General features: G+C 43.5%; 1 protein-coding gene across 6 annotated transcripts in view; it reads right to left on the reverse strand.

Moving 5' to 3' along the window:
- ptpra (protein tyrosine phosphatase receptor type A) overlaps positions 1-20,048 on the reverse strand; it is a 175,486-nt gene that overhangs the window by 95,292 nt on the left and 60,146 nt on the right. For all 6 annotated transcript variants that reach the window (XM_033035285.1, XM_033035292.1, XM_033035277.1 and 3 more), the window contains exons 3-4: positions 1,639-1,718; positions 460-759 (exon numbers count right to left, since the gene is read on the reverse strand). In XM_033035285.1, coding sequence (XP_032891176.1) covers positions 460-759; positions 1,639-1,711 — 373 coding nt within the window. In that variant the 5' untranslated portion in view covers positions 1,712-1,718. The remainder of the gene's footprint in view (positions 1-459; positions 760-1,638; positions 1,719-20,048) is intronic.

Genomic DNA, 20,048 nt, shown 5'->3' on the forward strand with positions numbered 1-20,048 from the left:
TGACACATGTTGCCCTTTTGACTACAAAAGCTGAAACTCAAGAGCAGCCAGCCTGCCACTTTCTTATTTATGGAAAAAATTGATTGATCAAAGAAGAATCTGAGAATCATGGAGGGGAAAAAAAAGCCTAGAATCTGCAGGTCAGTGGAAGTAAAACTCATTTCTTCCCACCCTTCAAACACAAATACATGTAACAAAAATGCAAGAAACATATCATGCAAGGAAAAGGTTAATGCGTGATAAATGAAATCCATGCACCTTCTTTTCTGAATATGGTTAATGATGTAATATATTGTTATGATTAATCCCCCACACTTCACAAAGCAATACTTCTCCAGTTTTTCAAATAAATCAAGGCAACAAATTCCATATCATTTGATCTAGCACAACACAATCACAGCAAAATTTGTTTTTTAAAAGCAAAACTGAAAAAAAATGGCATGATGAAGCTTGCTCTACCTGATGTGGGGACTACAGTTGTTTCAGCTGACGATTCATTTGACTTTCCATTTGTTGTTATGGATGGATTGGCTGTAGCATTAGAATTTGTAATGTTTGCAGTCACTTCCTGCAATGGTTTATTTGTTACTTCAGTTGTAGCTATAGTAGAATTTTCTCTGGTGGCATCAGATGTATTAAACATTTGTGAATCATCTCCAGTCATAGATGCTGATCCTGGGTTGGGGGCTGTTGAATTTTCTACTTGCAAAGTTGAATTTATTAAGCTTGAGGTGGTGATGGTGGTGGCAGAAGGAGAAACTAAAAGTAAAAAGCAGATCAAAAACTGAAACTGGCTAAAGGCATGCGCCAAAAGAATCAATTTTGAAGCAGATTAGTGAGAAACAAAATAAAAATTGAACAGAAATACACATAGAAAAACATTTCATATCACACACCTTTACTAAACGTTGTCCTTTAATATTGCAAAATTCACTTAGATTTTAAGGGCACCACAGTAGCACAGCTGGTAGAGCTGGTAGAGCTGCTGCCTCACACGCGAGAGACCCAGGTTCAATCCTGACCTCGGATGCTGTCCTGTGGAGTTTGAACGTTCTCCCTGTGACCGCAATGGTGCCCCAGTTTCCTCCCACATTTGAAAGAAGTGTTGGTTATTTGGCTTGTAAATTGCCCCAAATGAGTAGGGAGTTGATGTGAAAGTCTAACATAAAATAAATGTGAACTGTGATCAATGGTCGGCATGGACTTGGTGGGCCAAGAGGATTTCCATACGGTAAATCTAAACTAAACTTACTACATTCAAAAATGACCAAATCATAACTTGTATTTTTACAACATCATCTGCACGTGTTGCATTTGATGAACATCTTAGCATAAATATAGCTGGTTTAAAGTCTGTAGAAACATTGATTTGAAATACTTAGCTTACTTTTCATTGTGTATAGGTGGGCTGTGGTGCAATTCATATGATAATCCAATATGATAATAGAACATTATTTTAGTGGTAGAATAAAGAAAATTAACTTTTTTCTTCTTCACTGAAATGTATATGAAGCACCTATTGAACCACATAATGTTTTGCAATGGAAATTAATTTAACTCAGGTGATCAAAAATTAAGAAGCATTTAGGATTACAATACAGTGTCCACTTCAGATTCCAATGAGCTCCCATTACCTACCTGTTGCGTTGTGTGCTTGAAGGCATGTAGGCCAACTGCAAAATAGCAGCAAAAGCAGGAACCAGATATCCATGGTAATGCTGGGAATAAAAATAAAAAAAGATCATAACATGCATAACTTTTGCAACATTACTACTTTATTAAATTTAATACTCTAATACACTCCACATAGACAATAGACAATAGGTGCAGGAGTAGGCCATTCGGCCCTTTGAGCCAGCACCGCCATTCAATGTGATCATGGCTGATCATCACCAATCAGTACCCCGTTCCTGCCTTCTCCCCATATCCCCTGACTCTGCTATTTTTAAGAGCCCTATCTAGCTCTCTCTTGAAAGCATCCAGAGAACCTGCCTCCACCGCCCTCTGAGGCAGAGAATTCCACAGACTCACCACTCTCTGTGAGAAAAAGTGTTTCCTCGTGTCCGTTCTAAATGGCTTACTCCTTATTCTTAAACTGTGGGCCCCTGGTTCAAGTTTGAAATTTCTCTTAAAACCGAGACAATGCTGCAAATATAAATTGATCATATTTGTGGAATTCCCTGCCACAGAGGGCAGTGGTGGCTAAATCACTGGATGGATTTAAGAGAGAGTTAGATAGAGCTCTAGGGGCTAGTGGAATCAAGGGATATGGGGAGAAGGCAGGCATGGGTTATTGATTGGGGACGATCAGCCATGATCGCAATGAATGGCAGTGCTGGCTCGAAGGGCCGAATGGCCTCCTCCTGCACCTAATTTCTATGTTTCTATGATCACACCATTCACGGAAGTCTCCAACAAAACAGCATCTCATCATTTTATACACCACCATAAGATCACCCATCATTCTCCTGCGCTCCAAGGAATAGTGTGCCAGCCAACTCAACCTTCCCCTATAGCTCAGACCCTCTAGCCCTGGCAACATCCTTGTAAATCTTTGCTGTACCCTATATATTGATATAGTGATATATTGTCTCTAGGAAGAATTTGTGGCACATGAAAAAGTAGTAGACGAAAGTAAAGGTAGGAAGGCCCAGGAGCCGTTACAGAGGGAGGAGCGACCTCCGTGTGGTGAGTTAAAAAACCCATCGCGGGGCTTGTTTCAACAGAGGCCCAGGAGCCGTTACAGAGGGAAGAGCGACCTCCGTGTGGTGAGTTAAAAAACCCATCGCGTGGCTTGTTTCAACAGAGACCCAGGAGCCGTTACAGAGGGAGGAGCAACCTCCTTGTGGTGAGTTAAAAAAACCATCGCGGGGCTTGTTTCAACAGAGGCCCAGGAGCCGTTACAGAGGGAGGAACCAAAATCTGCAACGTTCCATTCACAGATCACACTTCAAATTAAGGGGGCTGGTGGAAGCCTCTGATTGGTCGAACGGACTAGAGGAAGCAGCCGTTACAGGACTAGAGGAAGCAGCTGATTGGCTTGTATCCCGGGTAAGGCTTTATTGTATTCGGATAAGGGGGAGAATGAGGGCCAGGGCAGTTTACTGTTCTGGATGTCAGATGTGGGAGGTCATGGAGTCTGAGTGCCCTCCAGACGTCCACATCTGCGCCAGGTGCGTCGAGATGGGGCTCCTAAGGGACCGTGTTAGGAACCTGGAACAGCAACTCGATGACCTCTGTCTACTCAGGGAGAGCGAGGAGGTCATAGAAAGGAGTTACAGGGAGGTGGTCACTCCAAGACCATGGGAGACAGAAAACTGGGTCACAGTTAGGAAGGGCAACGGGCAGAGGCAGGGACTGGTGAGTACCCCGGTGGCTGTACACCTTGAAAATAAGTACTCATGTTTGAGTAAGGGTGGGGGAGACAGCCTACCTGGGGGCAGCGACAGCGGCCGGGCCTCTGGCACAAAGACCGGTCCTGTTGCTCAGAAGGGTAAGGAAAAGAAGAGGAGGGCAATTGTAATAGGGGACTCTATAGTCAGGGGGTCGGATAGGCGATTCGGTGGACGCAGACAGGAGACCTGGATGGTAGTTTGCCTCCCTGGTACCAGGGTCAGGGATGTGTCTGAACGGGTCCAAGAAATCCTGAAATGGGAGGGAGAGGAGCCTGAGGTTGTGGTACATATAGGTACCAACGACATAGGTAAAAAAAGAGAAGAGGTCCTGAAAGAAGAATTTAGGGAGTTAGGTAGAGAGTTAAGGAGAAGGACTGCAAAGGTAACAATCTCAGGATTACTGCCTGTGCCACGTGACATTGAGAGTAGGAATGGAGCGAGGTGGAGGATAAATGAGTGGATGAGGGACTGGTGCAGTGGGTATGGATTCAAGTTTCTGGATCATTGGGACCTCTTTTGGGGAAGGTGTGACCTGTACAGAAAGGACGGGTTGCACTTGAACTCGAGGGGGACCAATATCCTGGCGGGGAGGTTTGCAAAGGCTACTGGGGAGACTTTAAACTAGTATGGTTGGGGGGAGGGTCTCAAATTGGGAAAGCTAGCAGTCAGTGTGTGAGGCAGGAGGCAGAGAATGGTAGCACTCTGACCCAAAATGTAGGGGAGAGAGAAGAAAAAGATAATAAACAGAGAATAAGAGAGGGTGGGTTTCTTATATGTGCATATTTTAATGCTAGGAGCATTGTAAGAAAGGTGGATTAACTTAGAGCCTGGATTGACACCTGGAAGTATGATGTTGTGGCGATCAGTGAAACATGGTTGCAGGAGGGCTGTGATTGGAAACTAAATATTCCAGGATTTCGTTGCTTCAGGTGTGATAGAATTGGAGGGGCAAGAGGTGGAGGTGTTGCATTGCTTATCAGGGAAGATATTACAGCAGTGCTTTGGCAGGATAGATTAGAGGGCTCGTCTAGGGAGGCTATTTGGGTGGAACTGAGAAATGGGAAAGGGGTAGCAACACTTATAGGGGTGTATTATAGACCGCCAAATGGGGAGCGAGAATTGGAAGAGCAAATATGTAAGGAGATTGCAGATATTAGTAGTAAGCACAAGGTAGTGATTGTGGGAGATTTCAATTTTCCACACATAGACGGGGAAACACATTCTGTAAATGGGCTGGATGGTTTGGAATTTGTAAAATGTGTGCAGGATAGTTTTTTGCAGCAATACATAGAAGTACCTACTAGAGAAGGGGCGGTGCTGGACCTCCTGTCAGGAAATGAGACGGGTCAGGTGGCAGAGGTATGCGTTGGGGAACAGTTCGGGACCAGTGATCACAATACCATTAGTTTCAATATAATTATGGAGAGGGTCAGAACTGCACCTAGGGTTGAGATTTTTGATTGGAGAAAGGCTAACTTTGAGGAGATGCGAAAGGATTTAAAAGGAGTAAATTGGGACAGTTTGTTTTATGGGAAAGATGTGGAAGAGAAATGGAGTACATTTAAAGGTGACATTTTAAGAATACAGAATCTTTATGTCCCTGTTCGGTTGAAAGGAAATAGTAAAAATTGGAAAGAGCCATGGTTTTCAAGGGAAATTGGACACTTGGTTCGGAAAAAGAGGGAGATCTACAATAATTATAGGCAGCATGGAGTAAATGAGGTGCTTGAGGAGTATAAAGAATGTAAAAAGAATCTTAAGAAAGAAATTAGAAAAGCTAAAAGAAGATATGAGGTTGCTTTGGCAAGTAAGGTGAAAGTAAATCCAAAGGGTTTCTACAGCTATATTAATAGCAAAAGGATAACGAGGGATAAAATTGGTCCATTAGAGAGTCAGAGTGGACAGCTATCTGCAGAGCCAAAAGAGATGGGGGAGATATTGAACAATTTCTTTTCTTCGGTATTCACCAAGGAGAAGGATATTGAATTATGTGAGGTAAGGGAAACAAGTAGAGTAGCTATGGAAACTATGAGATTCAAAGAAGAGGAAGTACTGACACTTTTGAGAAATATAAAAGTGGATAAGGCTCCAAGTCCGGACAGGATATTCCCTAGGACATTGAGGGAAGTTAGTGTAGAAATAGCAGGGGCTATGACAGAAATATTTCAAATGTCATTAGAAACGGGAATAGTGCCGGAGGATTGGCGTACTGCGCATGATGTTCCATTGTTTAAAAAGGGGTCTAAGAGTAAACCTAGCAATTATAGACCTGTTAGTTTGACGTCAGAGGTGGGCAAATTAATGGAAAGGATACTTAGAGATAATATATATAAGCATCTGGATAAACAGGGTCTGATTAGGAACAGTCAACATGGATTTGTGCCTGAAAGGTCATGTTTGACTAATCTTCTTGAATTTTTTGAAGAGGTTACTCGGGAAATTGATGAGGGTAAAGCAGTGGATGTTGTATATATGGACTTCAGTAAGGGCTTTGACAAGGTTCCTCATGGAAGGTTGGTTAAGAAGGTTCAATGGTTGGATATTAATGGTGGAGTAGCAAGATGGATTCAACAGTGGCTGAATGGGAGATGCCAGAGTAATGGTGGATGGTTGTTTGTCAGGTTGGAGGCCAGTGACTAGTGGGGTGCCACAGGGATCTGTGTTGGGTCCATTGTTGTTTGTCATGTACATCAATGATCTGGATGATGGTGTGGTAAATTGGATTAGTAAGTATGCAGATGATACTAAGATAGGTGGGGTTGTGGATAATGAAGTAGATTTTCAAAGTCTACAGAGAGATTTATGCCAGTTGGAAGAGTGGCTGAAAGATGGCAGATGGAGTTTAATGCTGATAAGTGTGAGGTGCTACATCTTGGCAGGACAAATCAAAATAGGATGTACATGGTAAATGGTAGGGAATTGAAGAATGTAGGTGAACAGAGGGATCTGGGAATAACTGTGCACAGTTCCCTGAAAGTGGAATCTCATGTAGATAGGGTGGTAAAGAAAGCTTTTGGTGTGCTGGCCTTTATAAATCAGAGCATTGAGTATAGAAGTTGGGATGTAATGTTAAAATTGTACAAGGCATTGGTGAGGCCAATTCTGGAGTATGGTGTACAATTTTGGTCGCCTAGTTATAGGAAGGATGTCAACAAAATAGAGAGAGTACAGAGGAGATTTACTAGAATGTTGCCTGGGTTTCAGCAACTAAGTTACAGAGAAAGGTTGAACAAGTTAGGGCTTTATTCTTTGGAGCGCAGAAGGTTAAGGGGGGACTTGATAGAGGTCTTTAAAATGATGAGAGGGATAGACAGAGTTGAAGTGGATAAGCTTTTCCCACTGAGAGTAGGGAAGATTCAAACAAGGGGACATGACTTGAGAATTAAGGGACTGAAGTTTAGGGGTAACATGAGGGGGAACTTCTTTACTCAGAGAGTGGTGGCTGTGTGGAATGAGCTTCCAGTGAAGGTGGTGGAGGCAGGTTCGTTTTTATCATTTAAAAATAAATTGGATAGTTATATGGACGGGAAAGGAATGGAGGGTTATGGTCTGAGCGCAGGTATATGGGACTAGGGGAGAATACGTGTTCGGCACGGACTAGAAGGGTCGAGATGGCCTGTTTCCGTGCTGTAATTGTTATATGGTTATATGGTTATATGGAAGCAAAGACAATTTGTTGTGGTAGCTTACAAGTGCGGCACACACCTGTACTGACCCAGAAGACCAGAAGAGGGAGTTCTTTATGAAAATAATGCCATGCATAAAGTTGGCAAAGAATCCCATTTCATAAATCTCCTGTGAGCCAGAACCATGAATCTGGAGGTAACACGAGTTCTGTCCAAGGGACCAATAGCAACGTTGTTATGCAGTGATTGCGTGGTCAAGTGGTAGCCGCCATAGGTGGCCCAAGTAGAGCCATCTGAAGTAGTTGTCTCAACACAGACTTGCATTGATCCAATTACAGCTTAATACACTTGTAATGAGGAAAAGGTTGCTGATTTGCAGGAATAAAGCCATTCCTGAACTTCTCAGGTATCAGCTGCAGTTCAGATGGAGGAGAGCAAAATTTATTGGTAAATGTGTGAAAACGGACAGGATGGATACAGTAAATGTGTGATGGCTTTGAATAGGTTGAGATATTGGTATTGGTGTAAGTGTTGGTTTAACATTGTCACATGCATCAAGATGCAGTGAAAAGCTTTGTGTGTGTACTATCCAATCAAATCATACTATACACAAGTACAATCAAGCCATACACAGATAGTGCAAAGAGAAAAATATCAGTGCAGAATAGAGTGTTGTAATTAGTTACAGAGAAACTGTTGTCCTGACACCAGACAACAGCCTCCTCTTGAACATCAAAAAAACTAAGGAGCTGATCGTGGACTTTAGGAGGGCACATCATCCGAGGACGTACACACCATTGAGGATAAATGGGGATACTGTGGATAGGGTGAGCTGCTTTAAATACCTGGGAGTCCACATCTCTGAGGATATGACATGGACATCACACGCCGCAGCACTCGTGAGTAAGGCAAGGCAGCGCCTTTACCACCTCAGGCAATTGAGGAAATTCAGAGTGTCTCCGAGGATCCTCCAGTGCTTCTATTCAGCGGCTGTGGAAAGCATCTTGTCCGGAAATATTACAATCTGGTTTGGGAATTGCTCTGCCCAGGACAAGAAGGCTCTGCAGAGAGTAGTGCGTTCGGCCGAACGCATTATGGGAACTTCACTCGCCCCCCTGCAGGAACTATACATCAGGAGGTGCAACTCCAGAGCCAATAAAATCATGGGAGACCCCTTCCACCCCTGCAACGGACTGTTCCAGCTGCTACTTTCAGGCAAACGCCTCCGTTGCCATGCTGTGAGAACGGAGAGGTTGAGAAGGAGTTTCTTCCCAGAGGCCATTAGGACTGTAAACTCCTATCTCACCGGGGACTAACCTTACTGTACCACTCTACTGCTTTTTTTTAAAATTGCTATTTTTTTCCCTTATTCCTTCTGCCCACAATATTTAATATGAAAAAGAATATGTGATTCTGTTACATTCTGTTTGTAGTTTGTTTGGTTGTTTGTTTGTTTGTCTTTTTGCACAAAGTCCGCGAGCATTGCCACTTTTCATTTCACTGCACATCTCGTATGTGTATGTGACAAATAAACTTGACTTGACTTGACTTGAATCCTCATCCACAGACTAGTCTGTTCGAATTGGCAGAATTACTTCTTGCTCATTAACAATCAGTACGGGAGCACCTCAAGGCTGCGTGCTCAGCCCCCTGCTCTACTCACTCTATACTCATAACTGCAGCCGGTCACAGTGCGAACTCCATCTTCAAGTACGCCGATGACACCACCGTTGTTGGACGAATTACAGAGGCTGATGAGTCAGAGTGTAGAAGTGAGATCGACCGACTGACCAAATGGTGCCAGCACAACAACCTGGCTCTCAATATCAGTACAACCAATGAACTGATTGTGGACTTTGGAAGAGAAAGGATGAGGACCCACAATCCTGTTTATATCAACAGGACGATGGTAGAGTCAAAAACGTGACTCTATGGGTGTGCATATTTCCAAAGATCTTTCCTGGACCCAGCACACTGATGTAATTATCAATAAAGCACATCAACCATTATTATCTAAATGGTGTCAAGTTGGGAAAAGGGGAAGTAAAACAGGATCTGGGGGTCCTTGTTCATCAGTCAAAGAAAGTAAGCATGCAGATGCAGAGGCAGTAAAGAAAGCAAATAGCATAGAAAAATATAAACATAGAAAATAGGTGCAGGAGGAGGCCATTCGGCCTTTCGAGCCAGCACCGCCATTCATTGTGATCATGGATGAGCGCCCCCAATCAATAACCCGTGCCTGCCTTCCCCCCATATCCCTTGATTCCACTAGCCCCTAGAGCTCTATCTGACTCTCTTAAATCTATCCAGTGATTTGGCCTCCACTGCCCTCTGTGGCAGGGAATTCCACAAATTAACAACTCTCTGGGTGAAAAGGTTTTTTCTCACCTCAGTCTTAAATGGTCTCCCCTTTATTCCAGTGAATACAAGCCTAGTCTTTTCAATCTTTCCTCATATAACAGTCCCGCCAACCCAGGGATCAATCTTGTGCACCTACGCTGCACTCTCAATCACAAGGATGTCCTTCCTCAAATTAGGAGACCAAAACTGTACACAATACTCCAGATGTGATCTTACCAGAGCCCTATACAACTGCAGAAGAACCTCTTTACTCCTATACTGAAATCCTCTTGTTATGAGCATGAGGCATGTTGGCCTTCATAACAAGAGGAGTTGAGTATAGGAGCAAAGAGGTCCTTCTGCAGTTGTACAGGGCCCTAGTGAGACCACACCTGGAATATTGTGTGTAGTTTTGGTCCCCTAATTTGAGGAAGGACATTCTTGTTATTGAGGGAGTGCAGCGTAGGTTCACAAGGTTAAAGCCCGGGATGGCGGGACTGTCATATGCTGAGAGTATTAAGCGGCTGGGCTTGTATACTCTGGAATTTAGAAGGACGAGAGGGGATCTTATTGAAACATATAAGATTATAAAGAGTTTGGACACGCTAGAGGCAGGAAACATGTTCCCGATGGTGGGGGAGTCCACAACCAGGGGCCACAGGTTAGGAATAAGGGGTAAGCCATTTAGAACGGAGATGAGGAAAAACCTTTTCACGCAGAGGGTTGTGAGTCTGTGGAATTCTCTGCCTCATAGGGCGGTGGAGGCTGGTTCTCTGGATACTTTCAAGAGAGAGCTAGTTAGGACTCTTAAAGGTAGCGGAGTCAGGGGATATGGGGAGAAGACAGGAATGGGGTACTGATTGGGGATGATCAGCCATGATCACATTGAATGGCACTGCTGGCTCGAAGGGCCGATTGGCCTACTCCTGCACCTATTATCTATTGTCTAAAATACAACATCTCACATTTTTCTACATTAAATTCCATCAACTATTCCTCAGCCTACTTGGCCAATAGGTCAAGATCCTGCTGCAATTTTTCACAACCATCTTCACTATCTGCAAAACCACCCACTTTTGTATCATCTGCAAACTTGCTAATCTTGCCGTGTATGTTCTCATCTGGTAACTTTCCAACTACAGATGTTAAGCTCAATGGCCTGTAGTTCCCAGCATTTTTCCTGCAGCCCTTCTTGAACAAAGGCACAACATTTGCCACCCTCCAGACTTCCGGCATCTCTCCTCTATTTAAAGATCACTTGTAAATTTCAACCAGGGCTTCCGTAATTTCCTCTCTTGTTTCCCACAATGTCCTTGAATATACATGATCAGACCCTGGAGATTTATCTATCTTCATACACGATCGTTCCGTCAGCACCTCTTCGACCGTAACACTGACTGCTCTCAAGACACTTGCATTGACTGCCCAACTTCCTCCATCTTCCTGTCGTTCTCCTCAGTTGAAGACCTTTCCCATCTCCTGTGGCTCCACACTGAGTTGACCGCTTTGATTCCTGAGGGATCCCACTCTCTCTCCAGTTCCCCTTGTTCCCCTTATGTATTTATAAAATCTCTTGGGGTTGTCCTTAATTCTATCTGTCAGAGCTATCTCTTGGCCCTTTTTAGCCCTTCTGATTTCCTTTTTTACTTTGCTCCTTGGTTCCCGAAACTCCTCCAGAAATACCTTTGATCCCAGCTGCCAATACCTGTCCTATGCATCATTTTTATTCTTAACCAATGTCTCTATTTCTCTCGTCAGCCAAGCTTCCCTACGTTTGCCTGCCTTGCCCTTCACTCTAAAAGTGACGTGCATATCCTGAGCTTTTGTCATCGCAGTTTTAAAAACACCCCACTTGGCTGATGTTCCTTTCCCCTCAAACAACCTGCTCCAATTAACTTTTTTATTATTTAAAAAAAAAATTTTTTATTAGAAGTACGGTAAGTTACAATAATACACAACACATATGTCTTAATACATTTTTTGTACCGCTTCATTTTTTGAGCTTTAAAAAAAAAAGATAGAAGTAAAGGAAGTAAGGAAAGTGCGCAAGAGTCGTGAAGGTGCAGGAGAGTGTTGAGAAAAGAAAGCCCCTTAGAAAAGAAGTTAGAGAAGGAAGTAAAGAAAGAAAGTAGACCCTAGAAAAGAAGGAAAAAGAAAGGAGAAACAATCGCTCTATTATAACATTAAACTCCGCAGAAAGGGGACTACCAACCAAGTCTGTTTTTGTTGGGGTTTTTTACCCCTCGTTGCCAGATCCTGGCACCTTTTATTTATTTATTTATTTGTTTATTTTTATTTTTAATTACTATTGCACCTTATGCTTGTAATAGTTCCAAAAACGTAGACCACGTCTTTTGGAAGTGGTCTGCTTTGACTGCTAAGAGGAATCTCATCTCTTCCAGATGTAGTGTTTCAAACATATTTGATATCCACATTTTTATTGTTGGTGTAGGCGCATTTTTCCGGAATTTAAGTATGAGTTTTTTTCCCATTATTAGCCCGTAATTGAGTAAATTCTTCTGAAACACGTTTAGTTCAGGGTTACCTTCCGATATTCCAAAAATGATCCATTCTGGTTTTGGTACCAGTTTTATTTTAATTAATTTTGTAAAGATGTCAAATATTTCATTCCAGAATTTTTGTATTTTTGTACAAAAAACAAAAGAATGCGCTATGGTAGCTTCTTGACACAGACATTTATCACAGATGGGTGAGACATTAGGGAAAAGTTTATTTATTTTAGTTTTTGAATAATATAGTCTATGTAATGTTTTGAATTGGATGAGAGTATGTCGTACGTTGATCGAACATTTATGCACCTGTAGTAAGTGATTATCCCAGCTCTCTTTTCAAATTTTTATAGCTAATTCTTGTTCCCAGTCTCTTCTAATTCCATCAGTTGTGGGTATTTCTATGTTTAAGATGATGTTATATAAGTACGATATTAGATTCGCTGATTCCGCCTATGTCTTCATTGCTTCATCCAGTAAGTCTGTAGGCATATTATGATAGTCTTTTGTGTATTTTTTCAGATAATCACGAATTTGAAGATATTTAAAATATTGATTATTTTTCTAATTATATTTCAGTTGTAGTTGTTGAAATGATAGTAATTTTCCCAATTCATACAGATCTCCGAGCGTTTTGATTCCCATTCTTTCCCATTGTATAAATGATTTGTCTATAATTGATGGTTTAAACGATGGATTATTAACTATTGGTATTATTGCCGCTCCAATTAACTTGAGTGAGACTTTATCTCATACCCTGAAAGTTGGCCTTACCCCATATAGCATTTTAACATGCGAGCCCTCTCTGTCCCTATCCATAACTATCTTAAACCTAATCGAACAAAAGTCACTGGACCTAAAAGGCTCCTCCACGAACACGTAATTCACTTGCCCTTCCCAGATGCTGGTTTACTCCAAAAATAGACACAAAATGCTGGAGTAATTCAGCGGGACAGGCAGCATCTCTGGAGAGAAGTAATGGGTGACATTTTGGGTCGATACTCTTAAGAATTTACATACAATACAATACAATACAATCAGTTTTATTCGTCACATTGCACATAAAGAGCAAGTGAAATGAATTTGCCAGCAGCGGCACAATGAGAAAGAAGACACAAAAACACAATAAAATTTTAACACAAACATCCACCACAGCATTCATCACTGTGGTGGAAGGCACAAAATTTGGCCAGTCCTCCTCCATTTTCCCCCGTGGTCGGGACCTCAACCCTCTGCAGTCGCCGCTGCGGGCATCCAGATGATAAAAGTCAAGGTAAGTCCTGAATCGGTGCCTCTCCCACCGGGGACCGCGGCTTCAGATTGGTGTAGGCCGCAGGCCAGCGGTCGGTGATTTAGAGTTCATGCAGCAGCCAGAAGCACCGCAGACTGCAGGGCCGGCAGTCGAAGTCGAAGCTCCCCTCCAGGGATCCCCAGCGAGGAACCCCGCTCCCGATGATAAGTCCATGCCGTGCCCGCGGTAAAAGTAGGCCGCGGGCCGGCAGTCGGAGTGGAAGCTTCTTCCTCTCCCGGGTCCCCAACGTGAGATCCCGGGCTGTAGACGCCACGCCAGCTGGAGCTGTGCAGACCGCGGCTTCAGGCTGCCGGCTGCCCCGGTCCAGCGAAACGGAGTGCTCCCCTCCGGCGAGCCCCAGCGAGGGCTCGCCCTCTCCATGCCGAGAGTCCGCGCTGCGCCCGCCGCTGAAGCCCCGGGCGCGTCTCCAGAAAAGGCCGCACCGATCCTCGTTGTTAGGCCACGGGGGAGGCGACCTGGAAAAAGTCACCTCTCCGTGGAGGAGGCGACTGAAGCGGTTTCCCCCTCACCCCCCCATACCACCCCCAACACAAAACACACAAAGAAACATTAAAAACATACATTTCATAGCAAGAGGATTTGAGTATAGGAGCAGGGAGGTTCTACTGCAGTTGTACAGGGTCTTGGTGAGACCACACCTGGAGTATTGCGTACAGTTTTGGTCTCCAAATCTGAGGAAGGACATTATTGCCATAGAGGGAGTGCAGAGAAGGTTCACCAGACTGATTCCTGGGATGTCAGGACTGTCTTATGAAGAAAGACTGGATAGACTTGGTTTATACTCTCTAGAATTTAGGAGATTGAGAGGGGATCTTATAGAAACTTACAAAATTCTTAAGGGGTTGGACAGGCTGGAAGATTGCTCCCGATGTTGGGGAAGTCCAGGACAAGGGGTCACAGCTTAAGGATAAGGGGGAAATCCTTTAAAACCGAGATGAGAAGAACTTTTTTCACACAGAGAGTGGTGAATCTCTGGAACTCTCTGCCACAGAGGGTAGTCGAGGCCAGTTCATTGGCTATATTTAAGAGGGAGTTAGATGTGGCCCTTGTGGCTAAGGGGATCAGAGGGTATGGAGAGAAGGCAGGTACGGGATACTGAGTTGGATGATCAGCCATGATCATATTGAATGGTGGTGCAGGCTCGAAGGGCCGAATGGCCTACTCCTGCACCTAATTTCTATGTTTCTATGTTAAACACACTAAAAAAAATTTTAAAAGGTGAAAAAAACTTTTACATGAAGCACTGCCTCATGAAGGTGGTACCCATCACCAAGTATCAACATCATCCAGGTCTTCTCGCTGCTACCATCGGGCAGAAGGTACGGAAGCCCAAAGTCCCACACCAGCATGTTCAGGAACAGCTATTTTCCTGCAATTATTAGGCCACTCCGACTTAAGTCCCGTCACCCCTTTGCTCCACATGGAAAACAACTCCTAGCATCCATCCAGCCAACTGAGACAAAAGCACACTGGATAGCCACCAAATGGTCACAGGAGTGGAAGGCAAACCCATCACCATTACACAGCTACATCTCTTCACCAGATAAAAGCTGTCCAGGGTCTGACCTCCCCAGCGGAGCATGGGTGAAGCTCAACAGACTTTGTGCTGGAGTTGGGTGTTTCAATGCCAGCATGTGGAGACGGGGACTCCGCCAGAGCCCAATCTGTGAATGTGGAGCAGATCAACAGACAGCCAACCATGTCATCTCTGGGTGTCCGCTCTTCCACCCACCAAATGGAGCACAGGGCCTGGCAGACATTGACGCAGAGGCAACAACCTGGCTGCTCAACATCCGGCTTGAGATCAAACTATTCCTTTGGTTTATGTTTCATTTGCAATAAGAAGATTAGATTCTTGAACCAACCTGTACAACGTTAATGTTTAAGGAGGAACTGCAGAGGCTGGAAAATCAAAGGTGGATAAAAGTGCTGGAGAAACTCAGCGTCTATGGAGTGAAGGAAATAGGCAACGTTTCGGGCCGTAACCCTTCTTCTGACTGATGTAGGGTGAGGGGGGAAGAAGAAAGGAAGTGGAGGAGAGGAGGTTGTAAAACTGTCTTTGGAGGGAGGAGGAGAACTTCTTCAAAGTTGGCATACCTTGAGAAGATGTCGCAGTGGAGTAGACAAAATGTTTAAGGATGAACAGCAGATGATGGAAAATCGAAGGGGCATACCTTGGGGTTACCTTGACAATGGAACACTGCAGATCTCCTCTTACAGTACCGTAGACTTTATTTCTAATTGAATGTAACACTAATGTCTTGCTTTTAAGTTGGAAAGAACTGCAGATGCTGGTTTAAATCGAAGATAGACATAAAATGCTGGATTAACTCAGTGGGACAGGCAGCATCTCTGGAGAGAAAGAATGGGTGACGTTTCGGGTCTGAAGAAGGGTCTCGTCCCGAAACATCACCCATTCCTTCTCTCCAGAGATGCTGCCTGTCCCGCTGAGATACTCCAGCATTTTGTACCTATCGTACTTTTAAGTAGTCTTTTTCTTAGTCTTTCAGTCCTTTTCCCCTCATGGTCTTGTAGAACATGTAATTTTTGAATAATTTAAGTATGATTGTAGTTTTGTGTGTTATCTGCCACATACTCTTAATATTTTATTAGTTATTCCGTTATTTTACATCAATATTCTAAAGTAAATTTTAAGTGATTTGCTCGTTCCCTATCAAAATCACCTTATAACCAATATGGCCCACGTAATTTAAATTGTGTCCCCTAATTCATTGGTCGTGTTATGTCTAGTTTGTGTTATGGAAACACACGTTATAGCAGAATGCCTGTAGGTATTTAATTTTTAATTTGTAAAATTAAATTAAAAATGCTTCATGAGCATCAATTGCCTGTTCTTTGCTTAGCAGTGGGGCTACCAGACTCCAGGTGTTTCCCCATTGCAAGTAGCAGGATAAACTGAATCATAGGCCAGTCCCAGTTGCTCATGCCCATTTATGCAGCTGACCTGCCAGAAACAGAACCTAGAAACTCAGCTACCAACAATAATGCAAAAGGCAGAAAATAGTGGAACTAAGTTGACTTTGTTGGGTTAAATTTTTTTTAAAAACTATAGAATTTGCAAATCTGTAATAATTTTGTTATGTTTTTGAAATAGCTATCTATTTGACAGCTTTTTCCCCATTCTTTGCAAATATAAACAATGATGCAAAAGAATTGGAATCAGATCCAATTATAGACCTATTAGTTTGACGTCAGTGGTGGGCAAATTAATGGAAAGAATACTTAGAGATAATATATATAAGCATCTGGATAAACAGGGTCTGATTAGGAACAGTCAAAATGGATTTGTGCCTGGAAGGTCATGTTTAACTAATCTTCTTGAATTTTTTGAAGATGTTACTCGGGAAATTGATGAGGGTAAAGCAGTGGATGTTGTGTATATGGACTTCAGTAAGGCCTTTGACAAGGTTCCTCATGGAAGGTTGGTTAAGAAGGTTCAATGGTTGGGTATTAATGGTGGAGTAGCAAGATGGATTCAACAGTGGCTGAATGGGAGATGCCAGAGAGTAATGGTGGATGGTTGTTTGTCAGGTTGGAGGCCAGTGACGAGTGGGGTGCCACAGGGATCTGTGTTGGGTCCACTGTTGTTTGTCATGTACATCAATGATCTGGACGATGGTGTGGTAAATTGGATTAGTAAGTATGCAGATGATACTAAGATAGGTGGGGTTGCGGGTAATGAAGAAGAGTTTCAAAGTCTACAGAGAGATTTATGCCAGTTGGAAGAGTGGGCTGAAAGATGGCAGATGGAGTTTAATGCTGATAAGTGTGAGGTGCTACATCTTGGCAGGACAAATCAAAATAGGACGTACATGGTAAATGGTAGGGAATTGAAGAATGTAGGTGAACAGAGGGATCTGGGAATAACTGTGCACAGTTCCATGAAAGTGGAATCTCATGTAGATAGGGTGGTAAAGAAAGCTTTTGGTGTGCTGGCCTTTATAAATCAGAGCATTGAGTATAGAAGTTGGGATGTAATGTTAAAATTGTACAAGGCATTGGTGAGGCCAATTCTGGAGTATGGTGTACAATTTTGGTCGCCTAATTATAGGAAGGATGTCAACAAAATAGAGAGAGTACAGAGGAGATTTACTAGAATGTTGCCTGGGTTTCAGCAACTAAGTTACAGAGAAAGGTTGAACAAGTTAGGGCTTTATTCTTTGGAGCGCAGAAGGTTAAGGGGGGACTTGATAGAGGTTTTTAAAATGATGAGAGGGATAGACAGAGTTGACGTGGAAAAGCTTTTCCCACTGAGAGTAGGGAAGATTCAAACAAGGGGACATGACTTGAGAATTAAGGGACTGAAGTTTAGGGGTAACATGAGGGGGAACTTCTTTACGCAGAGAGTGGTAGCTCTGTGGAATGAGCTTCCAGTGAAGGTGGTGGAGGCAGGTTCGTTTTTATCATTTAAAAATAAATTGGATAGTTATATGGATGGGAAAGGAATGGAGGGTTATGGTCTGAGCGCAGGTATATGGGACTAGGGGAGACTATGTGTTCGGCACGGACTAGAGGGGTCGAGATGGCCTGTTTCCGTGCTGTAATTGTTATATGGTTATAAGATGCAGTAATTATAAAATGAGCATTTTTTTCCTCAAATTTTTCCTTCCAGATGGATTCTGACTGCAATGGATTTAGGAAGAATACTTTACAAAGGCATTTTCTCAAGCTCCTCAGAACAAGAGCGGATGCACCACCTGCATAGGATGCTTATGCTACTTCTTAGTTTTCAACAGGATACAAGACCTGGAAATCCCCCTATACTGTGTCATAATACTTCACAATTAAGTCCAAAATGGTTGGGAATGCAACCATCAGGACATACACATTTAATTCCTTCAAAAAAGAGTTTTGTTTTGGGGTTTTTTTTGCTTCAAAGAACTACAGAACAAAGTCAGAACTTGAAAATCAAAACAAAACTAGAAAAACTAAGAAGGCCAGCCAGGACAGTGGAAATATATTCCATCTTTTGGTTCTGCAACTCCTTTTCAGAACTGGGAAAGACATGCAAATAGATTTATATTATGAAGAAAAATGGGTGAGGAATGTGGGATATGATAATATAAATGGTAACAAAGGGAGGCATTTTGACCCTATCATGGGCACTTACTCTAAAAAAACAAAAATGCTGACAGAGCTGGAATACTTTAGCTAAAGTAAAGTAGCCTTTATTGTCATTCAGATCTTGCGGTCTGAACGAAATTGTGTTGCCTTGCAGTCCTACATACAGTAAAAAATGACAAAAACACACAATAAACACAAATTAACATCCACCACAGTGAGTTCACCAGGCACCTCCTCACTGTGATGGAAGGCCAAAGTCTTAAGTCTTTGTCTCTTTCCTTCTTATTCTCCCTCTGCACCGAGGCGATCCAGGCTTCGGATGTTGTGACCCCGCCGGGTGATGGTAAGTAATGTCAGTCCCGCGGCTGAATCCAAGCTCCACGAACGGGCCGGTTCAACTCCGCAGCCCGGGGTGGTCGAAGCCGCCGAAGCTGCCACCCTCCAGTCCAGCGGACGCAGCTGTTGTCGCGAGAGCTCCGGAGAACAGGTCACCAGGTCACCTGTGACCTGCGAGCTCCCGACGATGTCGTCCACTGGGCCCGCGGTCGAGTCCACCAGGCCTGCGGCCGATCCTCCGAGGTCGGGTCGCCACTGCCTCTGCCCGCTCCAGGGTCGGGTCGCCGCTGCCGCTGCCCGCTCTAAGGTCGGGTCGCCGCTGCCGCTGTCCACTCCGAGGTCGGGTCGCCGCTGCCGCTGCCCCAGCTCCGAGGCCGCCAGCTCCGCTATTAGGCCTCGGCGGAGACGGGGATACGACAGGAAAAGTCGCATCCCCCCGAGGAAGAGACCAAAAACATGTTTCTCCCCCCCACCCACACACATACACAACCTAATAAACCAAAAATTAACTAAAACAGGACAAAAGAACAACACAAAAAAGAAACGAAACAAAAATTGTTGGGAAAGCGAGGAAGATTCACAGGATAGATAGGGATATGCAAAAGTGGACCAATTTATGGCAGATATTATACAGGGAATGTATTATACAGGGAAATATGAATTTATTGACTTTTGTAGGAGGGACAGAAAAGTAGGATATTGCTTAAAAAGTATTTCTTTTTACCGATAGGGTGGTTGAAATTAAACGAAACAAAAATGTTGATGACACTGTCAGAAGAGGTGGTAGGGACAGGTACTATCAATATTTAAATATGTAGATGGAGACATGATTAGCCATGACACAGAGTCTTTGGTCCAAGTGCAATCAGATGGTATTAGCATAGACAGGTACAATGGCTGGAATGGGCACAAGCATTGAAAAGCCTCTTTTTTTGCTGTGTGACTGAGATTCTGTTAAATAAATTGTAAATGCCGAAAGGAATCTGACCTGAGCAGATTACCATGCAGATAACATTGGAACATACAACTCCTTCGACCTATTCTTGCCAAACATGTTGCAAATACCATGCACACAATCCATATTCCTCCATTCCCTGCATATCCATATGCCCATACAAAAGTCTCTTAAATGCAATTATTGCATCTGCGTCGACCATCAGGCCTAGCAGCATGTTCCAGGCACTCATCGGCCTCTGTGCAAAAAAAAAAAAATATGCCCTGCATATCTCCAGATTCAGCGACAGTTTCTTCCCAGACAATTGAACGGTCCTCTCATCAGCTAGAGTATGGTCCTAACCTCCCATCTACCTAATTATCTTTATCTTGCACTAAATGTTGCAACCTTTATTCTTTAAGTCGGGTCGCCGCTGCCGCTGCCCGCTCTAAGGTCGGGTCGCCGCTGCCGCTGCCCCAGCTCCGAGGCCGCCACTGAAGACTGTGGACA

Source organism: Amblyraja radiata, chromosome 1 (genome assembly GCF_010909765.2).
Source record: "Amblyraja radiata isolate CabotCenter1 chromosome 1, sAmbRad1.1.pri, whole genome shotgun sequence".
NCBI lineage: Eukaryota > Metazoa > Chordata > Chondrichthyes > Rajiformes > Rajidae > Amblyraja > Amblyraja radiata.